The sequence below is a fragment of the Rhinopithecus bieti genome, unplaced genomic scaffold (assembly GCF_001698545.2).
Source record: "Rhinopithecus bieti isolate Rb0 unplaced genomic scaffold, ASM169854v2 scaffold_23283, whole genome shotgun sequence".
NCBI lineage: Eukaryota > Metazoa > Chordata > Mammalia > Primates > Cercopithecidae > Rhinopithecus > Rhinopithecus bieti.
The window spans coordinates 735682-748109 of record NW_016810852.1 but is presented as its reverse complement, the minus strand read 5'-3'; the positions used below and the strand labels follow the sequence as shown (position 1 = coordinate 748109).

The window sequence follows — 12428 nt, the reverse complement described above, 5'->3', positions numbered from 1 at the left end:
AAAAAAAAAAAAAAAAAAAAAAAAAAACAATTTTGTCTCTATGGCACTTTATACAAATGCGTACCTTTTATAATGTCTATGCATTGGTTTAAAATTCAGGAAAGCAACAATTTTAAACATCATTTCTAAAATCAAAAGAAAAGAGAATTAAAGGAATCTTTTAAAATGTTTATTAATTCATTTAATTTAATTAGTCTTTATCAAAAGCAGGAATGGCTAACCAAAACTGTCTTAAATTTACAGGATCCGCAGATTCTAGATATCTCTGCCGACCAAGACAAAATAAGGCTCATATTGAATAATCTGCAATCTGTTCTGGCTGATCTTCAGAAACGTGCATTTCAGTATAAGTCCTATCAGAAGAAATTTAAGGTAATGACAGTTTTACACTATCTGTCTTAGAAATGTGTGTATAGAAATGGCATATATGCACAAGGACTTCAATAATGTAAACTGTAAACATTCAATATTTGGACAACTATGTGCTAGTCAGCATGTTACAAATAGTCTCAAATACAAAATATGATATGTTCCCTGCCTTTGAAGTGTTTAAAGACTAATACACATGAGATACCAAATATCTTTCTTATTAAAATAATTGTGAATTATGCAAAACTTTCAGACAAGGAACTGTACTTTCTATGTTAAAATGTAAGTGGATTTTTAAATGTGGTCAATTAAAACCACACTATCCTTTCTTAAGTAACATTCAGGCTTCCTTTACATTCATATGTATGCTATGATTCCATTAATATTGCCTGATTTACACTGGTTTTATGTGCCAATTTGATAAAAATGACATCCCCAGCTAAGCCAGGGATAAATGGTTGTAAAAGGGTAGATTTAAGGACCAGGAGCAGTGGCTTATGCCTGTAATCCCAGCACTTTGGGAGGCCGAGGTGGTTGCATCACTTAAGCTCAGGAGTTCGAGACCAGCCTGACCAACATAGTGAAACCACATCTCTACTAAAAATACCAAAATTACCCAGGCATGGTGTCACACACCTGTAGTCCCAGGTACTTGGGAGGCTAAACGGGGGGGATCACTTGAGCCCAGGAGGCGAAGGTTGCAGTGAGCCAAGATCGTGACACTACATTCCAGCCTGGGTGACAGAGTGAGACCCTGTCTCAAAAAATAAAAAAATAGAAATAAAAAAAGGTATATTTGAAAGGCTAAAAGAAGTCTCTCAAAAAACATGAAGAGAAAGGGTCAAGAGATGCAGGTGCTTTCAATAGCTTTTAGAGAGACCAACAACAAGAAAACAGAATAGAAAAGAAAATATTCCTGTTGGACAAAACCAGGGAGCCCCTAGCGATAAGGAGGATGCCATTGGTCTCCCCAAAAATATTGGAGGAACATGCTTGAACCTCACAGGGGAATGCACCTGTCTTTGCAGAGCCCCAGATGGATGATCAGAAAATGATCTGACATGCTGTCTACTCCAGGGTCCAGGGATTGGTAGAGAAGTCTGAAAATTATGAACTTGATACCAGCCAATAAGGCTGGTGATACTTGAGGCAGATTTGTGTGAAGGAACTAGAGTTCAAAGTTGTTCCCAGTTGAGTTAACTGACCTACAAGACAGGAAGGTATGTAGTAAGGAGCAAGGTATGGAGGAAATACTACTTGATAAAAAGCTACAACTTGGCCGGGCACGGTGGCTCACACCTGTAATCCCAGCACTTTGGGAGGCCAAGCCTGGCAAATCACAAGGTCAGGAGTTCGAGACCAGCCTGGCCAACATGATGAAACCCCATCTCTACTAAAAATGCGAAAAATTAGCTAGGCGTGGTGGCAGATGCCTGTAATCCCAGCTACTTGGGAGGCTGAGGCAGGAGAATCACTTGAACCCAGGAGGTGGAGGTTGCAGTGAGCCGAGATCGCACCACTGCACTCCAACCTGGGTGACAGTGTGAGCAAGGCTCCATTTCAAAGAAAAAAAAGCTACAACTCGCATGTGAGCACTCCTTGAGTAAGAAAGAATATCATTGGTCCTGTCAGCAAGACAGCAGAGTATGAAGCCCCAGCCCCTCCTTTTTCCCTTGGACACACTGACTCAACAACCCCTGAACCAACTTATTTTGTCAGAAATACAAAGGCAAGTTGAGAGTCTCTTGCACCCTGGGCAAGTATAAAATCAGCTGATTGAAGGAGTAGAATAATTTGTAACACCCTTTCACTGTGATTCCTGCCCCCAGCACAGTGCTACACAGTTAGGAGGAAGTTCTCAGCCTCTCCCTGGTGAGGGAGGGAAAGCTAGACTGGATGGAATATACGGCATTCTGACACTTTAGGAGTCTGCCTGAGAGACTGGTTTCTCTCTTGCCTGAATTTGATTATGGACAGGAAAGGCCCCAGGTTGGAACCACTGAGAACAAAAGCAACAGTTTCGACCAGTTTGCACTCACTAGCCATTAACACCCCTCCCCCGACCCCTGACTCAGTGCAGAGTAAGCAAGCAAGAATTCCCAAATCTCAGCTTCTACCTGGACAGGGAAAGATTTGAAGTGGCTGCCCAATGTGATACATTATCAGGGGACTGCTCAAGGGACAAACTTCTATATCACCTGTCTTGGAGTAGTGACAGGATCCAGCATATTCTAGGTATCTTATGTGTAGAAAACCCTAAAACTCCATGGGGAAAAAATTAAAACTAATAAATAAACTCAGTAAAGTTGCAGAATACAAAATCAACTTACATGAATTAGTTGCATTTTATACTAACAACAAACAATCCAAAAGATAAAGAAAACAATTTGCAGTAGCATAAAAAGTAGCATGCCATTTACAACAGAATCAAAAATAATAATAATAAAGTAGAAACAAACTTAACCTAGGAGGTGAAAGACTCACACACTGAAAACTAAAAAACTGTGATGAAAGAAATGAAATAATACACAAATAAATCAAAAGATATCCCATGTTCATTGATTAGACCACTTAATATTGTTAAAATACCTGTACTACCCAAAGTGACCTATACATTCAATGCAATCTTTATCAAATTCCCAATGACATTTTTAAAGAAATATTGAAAACAAATTCTAAAATTTATAGGGAACCACAGAGGACCTTGAGTACCCAATGCAATCTTGAGAAACAAGAAAAAAGCTAGAGGCTTCACACTTCCTAATCTAAAAACATATTACAAAGCTATAGTAATTAAAATAGTGTGGTACTAGCATACATTCAGACATATAGACCAATGAAACAGAATGGAAAGCCCCAAAATAAATCAACAAATATGGTCAACTCATCTTTGGCAAAGGTGCCAAAAATTCTCAACAGGGAAAGCATAGTCTCTTCAACAAATGGTGTTCAGGAACTGGATATTCACGTGCAAAAGAATGAAGCTGAACCCTTACACAAAAATCAATTCAAAACAAATGGGTTAAAGACTTAAAAGACCTAAAACTATAAAATTCCTAGAGGAAAATGTAGGATAAATCTTCATGACATTGGCCTTGGCTATGATTTCTTGGATGTGACACCAAAAACCAATGCAACAAAAACAGAAATAGACAAGTGGAACTACATCAAACTAAACAGCTTCTGCAAAGCAAAGGGAACAATCAACAGAGTAAAAAGGCAACATACAGAATGAGGGAAAAACTGTGTAAATTATATACTTGATAAGAGGTTATTATCTAAACTCCTTATATATAAGGAATTCCTACAACACAATAGCCAAAATAAATAAATAAATAAATAAACAAACAGTTTTTAAAATGGACAAAGGACTTGAATGAACATTTCTCTAAAGAAGACATACAAATGGTCAACAGGCATGTGAAAAGACACCCAACATCAGTAATCATCAGGGAAATTAAAATCAAACCACAAGAAGGTATCACCTCACATCTGTTAGAATAGCCATTACAAAAATAAAATGAATGATAAATATTGGCAAGGATGTGTGGAAACTGGAATCCTTTACACTGTAGATGAGAATGTAGAATGGTGCCAACACTATGGAAAACAGCATGGTGGTTCCTCAAAATTAAAATAAAATGACCCAATGATCCCATTTATGAGCATATATCCCAAATAATTGAATCAGGCTCTTAAAGATATATTTGTACTCCCATGTTCATTGCAGCATTGTTCTCAATAGCCAAGATATGGAAACAACTTAAAATGTCCATCAGCAGATGAATGGATAAAGAAAATGTGGTATCTACATAACATAGAATTTTACTCAGCCTCACAAAAGAAGAAAATCCTGCTATGCCACAGCATGGATGAACCTAGAGGACATTATGCTTAGTGAAATAAGCCAGCTACAAAAGGACAAATACTGCATGATCTCATTTATATGAGACATCTAAAGTAGTCAAACTCATATATGCAGAAAGTAGAACGGTGGTTTCCAGAGGCTAGGAGGAGGGGGAAATGAGGAGTTGTTCTAGATGTATAAAGTTTCAGTTATGCAACATGAAAAACTATTAGAAAAGTACATTAAATAACATTGTTAACATTGTTATAGTTAGCATTACTGTACTTTACACTTAAAATTTATTAAAATAATAGATCTCATTAATGTGGTTTTACCACAATAAAAGAAAAGTTAAAAAATAATTTTAAAATCACAGAACCTAAAATGAAAGTGTGTCTTCCTCCTTCCATCTTCCCTGTCTATGACTTCATGACTGATTCCTTCCTGATTGCCTCTGATCTAGCCTTCCTTCTGTGGCTTTCAATTATTTGGAGAATAGGCATGAAAGCCTAACTAATCTAGGTTGCAGGAAATCATTTGCAACTCTTAATGGAAGACAAGACTAAATTCCTAATGTCAAAGTCCAAGAATTTCTGTGTAACCAACTAACTCCCTGAAAGTTTCCCCAGCGTTGAGCCAAGGCAATCTTAAAACACTTCTCATGAAAATACCTTCTTCAGATTTTCTTACACCCTTCCTCTCCATGGGGTTCATATAAAGTCCGTGTTTAGAAAAGAGTCAGAAACCATGCTGTCCTCTCCATCTTAAACTTCACTATCTTCCCCACCAGCTACCGCACAGTCATCATCTTCTTCTGCCATTTAAGTACAGAAGCCCAATATAAATCAGTGCCTCTAAAGACTCATCTGCTTTCCCTAGAAGGCCTAACATATATGTGCATGTATAATCCAACTCAAAGAAGAATGCCTGTGTTACTCTTATAATATTTATGTCTTTGGAGAATATTTAAGTTCTAAGGAAATACCAGGAGTTATATTTTGTTACTGTAATGGAAATTCTAATATATGTGGGGTTTTGTGAAGTTTTCTTTTTTTCTTCATTTGTTTCTAGTGCTCCTTTTCTTAATCCGTTTAGGATGCACATTCTGCCAAGCAATCATTGTACCAAAAATTACTAATAGGAGAATAGCATGTGCTCATTATATCTGAAAACTAAATTGTGCATTTTGTGTACTACATTTTTAAAGGTAGAAGTGTCCAAGTTTGAAGCTTTGGAAGAAGTCAGTGCTGAACTGAAGCTCAAACAATTGCTCTGGGATTCTTTCTCTGAATGGGATAAACTCCAACAAGAGTGGTTAAAGGTAGGGAAAAAAAGCCTTCAGTTCTTAAATTATTTTTGTATGAATTAATCTTAAAATTCTAATAATTTGAATTATAACTTTTAACAATCTGGTGCTTTTCTTAATCTCAGTAAAATATGCAATGGTATCATTTTCTGAGAATTTTTATAAGCTTTCCAGCGAAGAGCACAAAGGTCCTTATGTCACTGTATGCTACAGGGAAGAAAGTATTCTTGTAAGCCAGGCTTCTCAGGTCCTGCATATTAGAAGGCTACATAATGGAAGCATCAATGGACAATGCTGTGTGATATTTAATCACTTTGTGGTTTCTTTTTTTTTTTTTTTTTTTTTTTTTTTTTGAGATGGAGTCTAGCTCTGTCGCCCAGGCTGGAGTGCAGTGGCGTGATCTCGGCTCACTGCAAGCTCCGCCTCCCGGGTTTACGCCATTCTCCTGCCTCAGCCTCCCGAGTAGCTGGGACTACAGGCGCCCGCCATCTCGCCCGGCTAGTTTTTTGTAATTTTAGTAGAGACGGGGTTTCACCGTGTAGACCAGGATGGTCTCGATCTCCTGACCTCGTGATCCACCCGTCTCGGCCTCCCAAAGTGCTGGGATTACAGGCTTGAGCCACCGCGCCCGGCCAACTTTGTGGTTTCTAAACACAATGTTGTCATCATACACTTCAGTGTTCTTGAGGATTGTAGGATTTTATTTGTGATCTACGCACTTTAGGTTTCTACTTTTGTTGGCCTTTGAAAAAGGAAGCCGTTTTGTTCACTGTAATAGGATAGAGTGATAAAATCTGGGATCTTCCTTTAAGAGCTCAATAGTAAACTTTTTAAATTAAGGAGCCAAGTATCAACAGCCATCAGAGAGTTTTGTTTCTAGGATCTGCCCTATATTCAATCCTTAACAAGGGTCAACTCTCTATGAGGCAAAATAGATGGCCACCTATACTTTCAAGTGTGGTATGGACATGTTAGAAATACTGTCAACCTCACAAATATTGTTTTACACTTCTTATTCATCCTACCCGTGCTGATGCCTATAATTAGAAGACACATGCCTTGGTTAAAAAACAGTAGCATAGGAAATATGTTCCAGGTAATGTAATGTTCTAGGTGCTGGGAGTACTAGTGGAGAATAAGAAGAACAAAGTTCAAACATAGAAGTTACCTTTGGTGGAGAAAATAGAAAATAAAAAACAAATATATGCTATAACACCAGTTATAACTCCTTTAACTCATTTATCACTTATCTCAGAAGTAAAAAAATATTCTTGAGAAGATGCAGCTTAAAAAGAATTTTCTGATTACCACCATGGATTAGAGCAGTGGCTTCCAACATAGGATGCATTCACCCTAGGAAATGCACAAGAAAACCCATTAAGGAGCAGAAGGAAAATGATGGATTTAGAATAAAAGAAAAATGAAGGTTTACAAATTTTCTACTGCCATCAGTATATATGTGTGTCTATCTGACATGTCAATATATCTGTATACTTATATGTTTACATAACTGAGAAAAACAATTATAGATCTATATATAAGTATGTAGATCTATAATTTTATGAATAATTTATGAATTTAAAGTATTTATGTTAAACAGGTATATAATCAAATAATAGAAGACTACTAGGTGAGAAATTTCTGGTTAGCAAGAGTAAAAAAATAGCTATTTGTCTCCTTCGAGGAGTTTATGCATATTGACCCTCAGAAATAAATTAAGGAGATTCCAATACTACGTTTGATGATGTAGGAGGCAAGAACATGAAAGGAATAAACAGGTGATGCTGGATATATAATATTATTAGCAATTTAATAAGTAAAGCCATTTCCAAAAGCATAGTGTAGATTTGGATTAACTTTTAAAAGTTTTTTTAGTATTTCAAACTTGACTTTTACTTTATGTTTTAACTTGTTTTGCTTTGTTTTTAAATTTTTCATAGTCCAAATTTGATTGCCTGGATCCAGAAGTCCTAAATGGTCAAGTTTCTAAATATGCTAAATTTGTGACCCAACTGGAAAAAGGCTTGCCACCCAACAGTGTAGTGCCCCAGCTCAAATACAAGGTGGAAAAAATGAAAGCAAAGGTAAGGTTGGTAGAAGTTATTTCAAAAACTGTAGGCCAATTGGTTATTAATTGATGCTAATGAGACCAATATCAGGAATTATTCCCTGATTAAGTTAGTCAGCTTTGCAGACAGAAAAAACAATAGTCAAAATTCGTTTTTTTGTAGTGGCACGGACTGCATCCTGTCTTCATTTGGCCAAGGACAGTTGACTACTGTGGTTAGGAGGGGCATTCAGAGTGTTTCCCAAGTGGTAACGGAAATAGTGCAGGAATAGGTTGTAGTTATGCTAAGATACTGATATGCTCAAACCCTTAGGGAGCCAGATGATGCTGGGGTAGACTTGTCCAGTTGGCCTTGTCCATTTGCATCAGTGCACCACACAACTATGCCATTTTCCAGATGTGCTATTATGTGAAGAAAGTTGGGAAGCCAGGCTGCAGGTGTACAGGGCTGAATCTTTGAAACCATCTCAGCTAAGCCAGTGCTTAAAATGGTTAAGAAACAGGATATGATTTTAGTTTTTTAAACAATTTTAGGGTGTTTTGTTGTTGTTGTTGTTTTGTTTGTTTGTTTGTTTTTTGTTCACTCTTATTGCCCAGACTGGAGTGCAGTGGCGCAATCTCAGCTCACTGCAATCTTGGCCTCCTGGGTTCAAGCGATTCTCCTGCCCCAGCCTCCCAAGTAGCTGGGATTATAGGCACCTGCCACCCACCACGCTGGGCTAATTTTGTGTGTTTTTTCAGTACAATCGGGGTTTCACTATGTTGGTCAGGCTGGTCTCGAAATCCTGACCTCATGTGATCTACCTGCCTCAGCCTCCCAAAGTGCTGGGATTACAGGTGTGAGCCACTGTGCCTGGACAATTTTAGGGTTTTTTTTTTTTTTTTTAAAGATGAAATAAAGAACTAAAAAAAAAAAATGTGGAGAAGAAAAGTAAGCAAAGCTTCAGACACAATGAAAAGACAATTTTCCAGCTTGAAAAGAGTGTTATTTGCATAATATTTTCCCCTTTAGCTTACAATATCTAGTCAAAACACTTTCCCAAGTTGTTTAAGTCAGCTTCTTTCTTCTTTATTGCCTTTAGTGTGATTATATCATACAATTGTAAACAAATTTATTTGTTACAGTCTGCATTCCATCTTGGGTTCCCTCGAAATCCTGGTTTATATTCTTTTAAACTTGAATACAGTAGAGGTTACTTTTTGTGGCATACAGTTCTCTGGGTTTTTACAAATGGGTAATGTATCCAATACAATAGTACCATACAGAACAATTTCATTACCCTAAAAATTTGCTTGTGTTGTCCCTTTGTAGTCAGCCTTTCCCTCTATCACAATTCTGCACAACCACTGATCTGTTTTCTGTCTCTATAGTTTTGCCTTTTACAGAATATTATATAAATAGAATAATACAACATGCAGCCTTTTGGGTCTGGATTCATTCACTCAGCAAAATGCATTTAAGATTCCTCTATGTAGTTGTACCCAAAATATATAACATACTCTTACAAATAAAAAGACAAATAACGCTTTAAAATGGGCAAAAGATTTGAATACACACTTCCCCAAAGAAGACACATGAAAAGATGCTGAACACCATTAGTTATTAGGGAAATGCAAAACAAAGCCACAATGAGGTAGCACTTTACACACACTAGGATGGCTATGATCAAAGAGACAGATGGTATAGGAATAAGTATTATTATAGGGAATATGCAGAAGTTAGAACTTCCGCATGTTGCTGGTAGGATTGTAAGGTGGTACAGCCACTTTGGAAACTAATCTGGCAGTTTGTTCAAGATGTTAAATATAGACCTACCATATTACCAAGTGATTCTGCTCCTAGATATATGGCCAAGATAATTAAAAACGTGTGTTCACACAGAAGCTTTGATACAAATGTTCATAGCAGCATTGTTCATAGTAGCCAAAAGTGGGGAAACAAACAAATTTCCATCAATTAATAAATTGGAGAAATAAAATGTGGCATATCTATATGAAGGAATTTTATTCAGTAGTAAAATGAAATTAAGTAGTATGTGCAACAGAATAGATGAACCTTAAAAACATGATGCTAGGTTGGGTGCGGTGACTCAAGCCTGTAATCCCAATACTTTGAGAGGCCAAGGAGGGAGGATCACTTGAGCCCAGGAGTTCGAGACCAGTCTGTACAACATAGTGGGGCCTCATGTCTGCAAAAAATAAGATTAAAAATTTTAAAACATGATGCAAAGTAAGAGAAGCCAGTCACAAAAAAGGGCCAGATAGCATGTCATTTATATGAAATGTCCAGAATAAAGAAATCTATAATGAGAAAGTGAACTCATGGTTACCAGGCACTGTGGGGAGGAAGAAGTGGAGTGACTACTAATGGGACCTAATGAGTATGGGGTTTCATTTTGGAGTGATGACATGTTCTAAAATTAGATAGAGGTGATGGTAGCATAATTCTGTGAATTATAATTTTTTAAGAGAAAAAATATTCTTCCATGTTGTCATGTGAAGCAATAGTTCATTTCTCTCTTTCTTTTTCTCTTTCTTTCCTTCTTTCTATGAGACAGGATCTCACTGTGTTGCTCAGGTTGGTCTTGAATTCCTGGGCTCAAGCAATCTTCCCGCTTCAGCTCCCCCAAAGTGCTGGAATCACAGGCCTGAGCCACCATGCCCAGCCAGTTCATTTATTTTTATTTTCTAGTATTCTGTTATGTAGATGTACCATAGTTCCTTTATCCATTCACTTGGTGAAAGATATCTGAGTTCCGTCTCATTTTGTAGTGATTTTTAATGAAGCTGCTATAAACTTTCGTGTACAGCTTTTTGTTTTGTGTAAACATGAGTTTTCTATTAACTCGGGTAAATAACTAGAAGTAGGATTATTAGGTTGTATAGTAAGTGTATGTTTAACTTTATAAGAAGTTGCCAAAATGTGTTCCAAGCAAACGTAACATTTTGGCTTTTCACTAACAATTTATGATAATTCCAGTTTCTCCTAATCATCACTAGCCCTTGTTATTGTGAGGGACCTTTCTGTTTTGTTTTGTTCTTTAATTTCAATCATTCTAAACAATGGATGGAAGCGTCTTAAAATGGTCATAATTGGCCAGGCGCGGTGGCTCACGCCTGTAATCCCAGCACTTTGGGAGGCCGAGGAGGGTGGATGACAAGGTCAAGAGATCAAGACCATCCTGGCCAACATGGTGAAACCCCATCTCTACTAAAAATGCAAAAGTTAGCTGGGTGTGATGGTGTGTCCCTGTAGTCCTGGCTACTCCGGAGGCAGAGGCAGGAGAATAGCTTGAACCTGGGAGGTGGAGGTTTCAGTGAGCCGAGATCGTGCCACTGCACTCCAGCATGGGTCATAGAGCGAGACTTAGTCTCAAAGCCCATCAGACTTAACAGCGGATCTCTTGGCAGAAACCCTACAAGCCAGAAGAGAGTGGGGGCCAATATTCAACATTCTTAAAAAAAATTTTCAACCCAGAATTGCATATCCAGGGAAACTAAGCTTCATAAGTGAAGGAGAAATAAAATCCTTTACAGACAAGCAAATGCTGAGAGATTTTGTCACCACCAGGCCTGCCATACAAGAGCTCCTGAAGGAAGCACTGAACATGGAAAGAAGCAACTGGTACCAGCCACTGCAAAAACATGCCAAATTGTAAAGACCAGTGATGCTATGAAGAAAATGCATCAGTTCCTGGGGAAAATAACCAACCAACATCATAATGACAGGATCAAATTCACACATAACAATATTAACCTTAAATGTAAATGGGCTAAATGCCCCAGTTAAAAGACACACACTGGCAAATTGGATAAAGAGTCAAGACATGTCAATATGCTGTATTCAGGAGACCCATCTCACGTGCAGAGACACACATAGGCTCAAAATAAAGGGATGCAGGAAGATCTACCAAGCAAATGGAAAACAAAAAAAAGCAGGGGTTGCATCCCAGTCTCTGATAAAACAGACTTTAAACCAACAAAAGAGACAAAGAAGGCTATTACATAATGGTAAACGGATCAATTTAACAAGAAGAGCTAACTATCATAAATATATATGTACCCAATACAGGAGCACCCAGATTCATAAAGCAAGTCCTTAGAGACCTACAAAGAGACTTAGACTCCCACACAATAATAATGGGAGATTTAACACCCCACTGTCAACATTAGACAGATCAACAAGACAGAAGTTTAACAAGGATATCCACGACCTGAACTCAGCTCTGCACCAAGTGGACCTAGTAGACTTCTACAGAACTCTCCACCCTGAATCAACAGAATATACATTTTTCTCAGCACCACATCGCACTTCTTCTAAAATTGACCACATAATTGAAAGTAAAGCACTCCTCAGCAAATGTAAAAGAGCAGAAATCACAACAAACTGTCTCTCAGACTACAGTGCAATCAAATTAGAACTCAGGATTAAGAAACTCACTCGAAATTGCACAACTACTTGGAAACTGAACAACCTGCTCCTGAATGACTGCTGGGTACATAACAAAATGAAAGCAGAAATAAAGATGTTCTTTGAAACCAATGAAAACAAAGATACAACATGCCAGAATCTCTGGGACACATTTAAAGCAGTGTGTAGAGGGAAATTTATAGCACTAAATGCCCACAAGAGAAAGCTGGAAAGATCTAAAATTGACACCCTAACATCACAGTTACAAGAACTTGAGAAGCAAGAGCAAACACATTCAAAAGCTAGCAGAAGGCAAGAAATAGCTAAGATCAGAGCAGAACTGAAGGAGATAGAGACACAAAAAACCCTCCAAAAAATCAATGAATCCAGGAGTTGGTTTTTTGAAAAGATCAACAAAATTGAGACC

General features: G+C 37.7%; 1 protein-coding gene across 1 annotated transcript in view; it reads left to right on the top strand.

The window, feature by feature from the left end:
* Nucleotides 1-12428, top strand: part of DNAH6 (dynein axonemal heavy chain 6) — a 327840-nt gene that overhangs the window by 83762 nt on the left and 231650 nt on the right. Inside the window, exons 17-19 of the mRNA XM_017892976.1 lie at nucleotides 244-372; nucleotides 5424-5537; nucleotides 7463-7606. Coding sequence (XP_017748465.1) covers nucleotides 244-372; nucleotides 5424-5537; nucleotides 7463-7606 — 387 coding nt within the window. The remainder of the gene's footprint in view (nucleotides 1-243; nucleotides 373-5423; nucleotides 5538-7462; nucleotides 7607-12428) is intronic.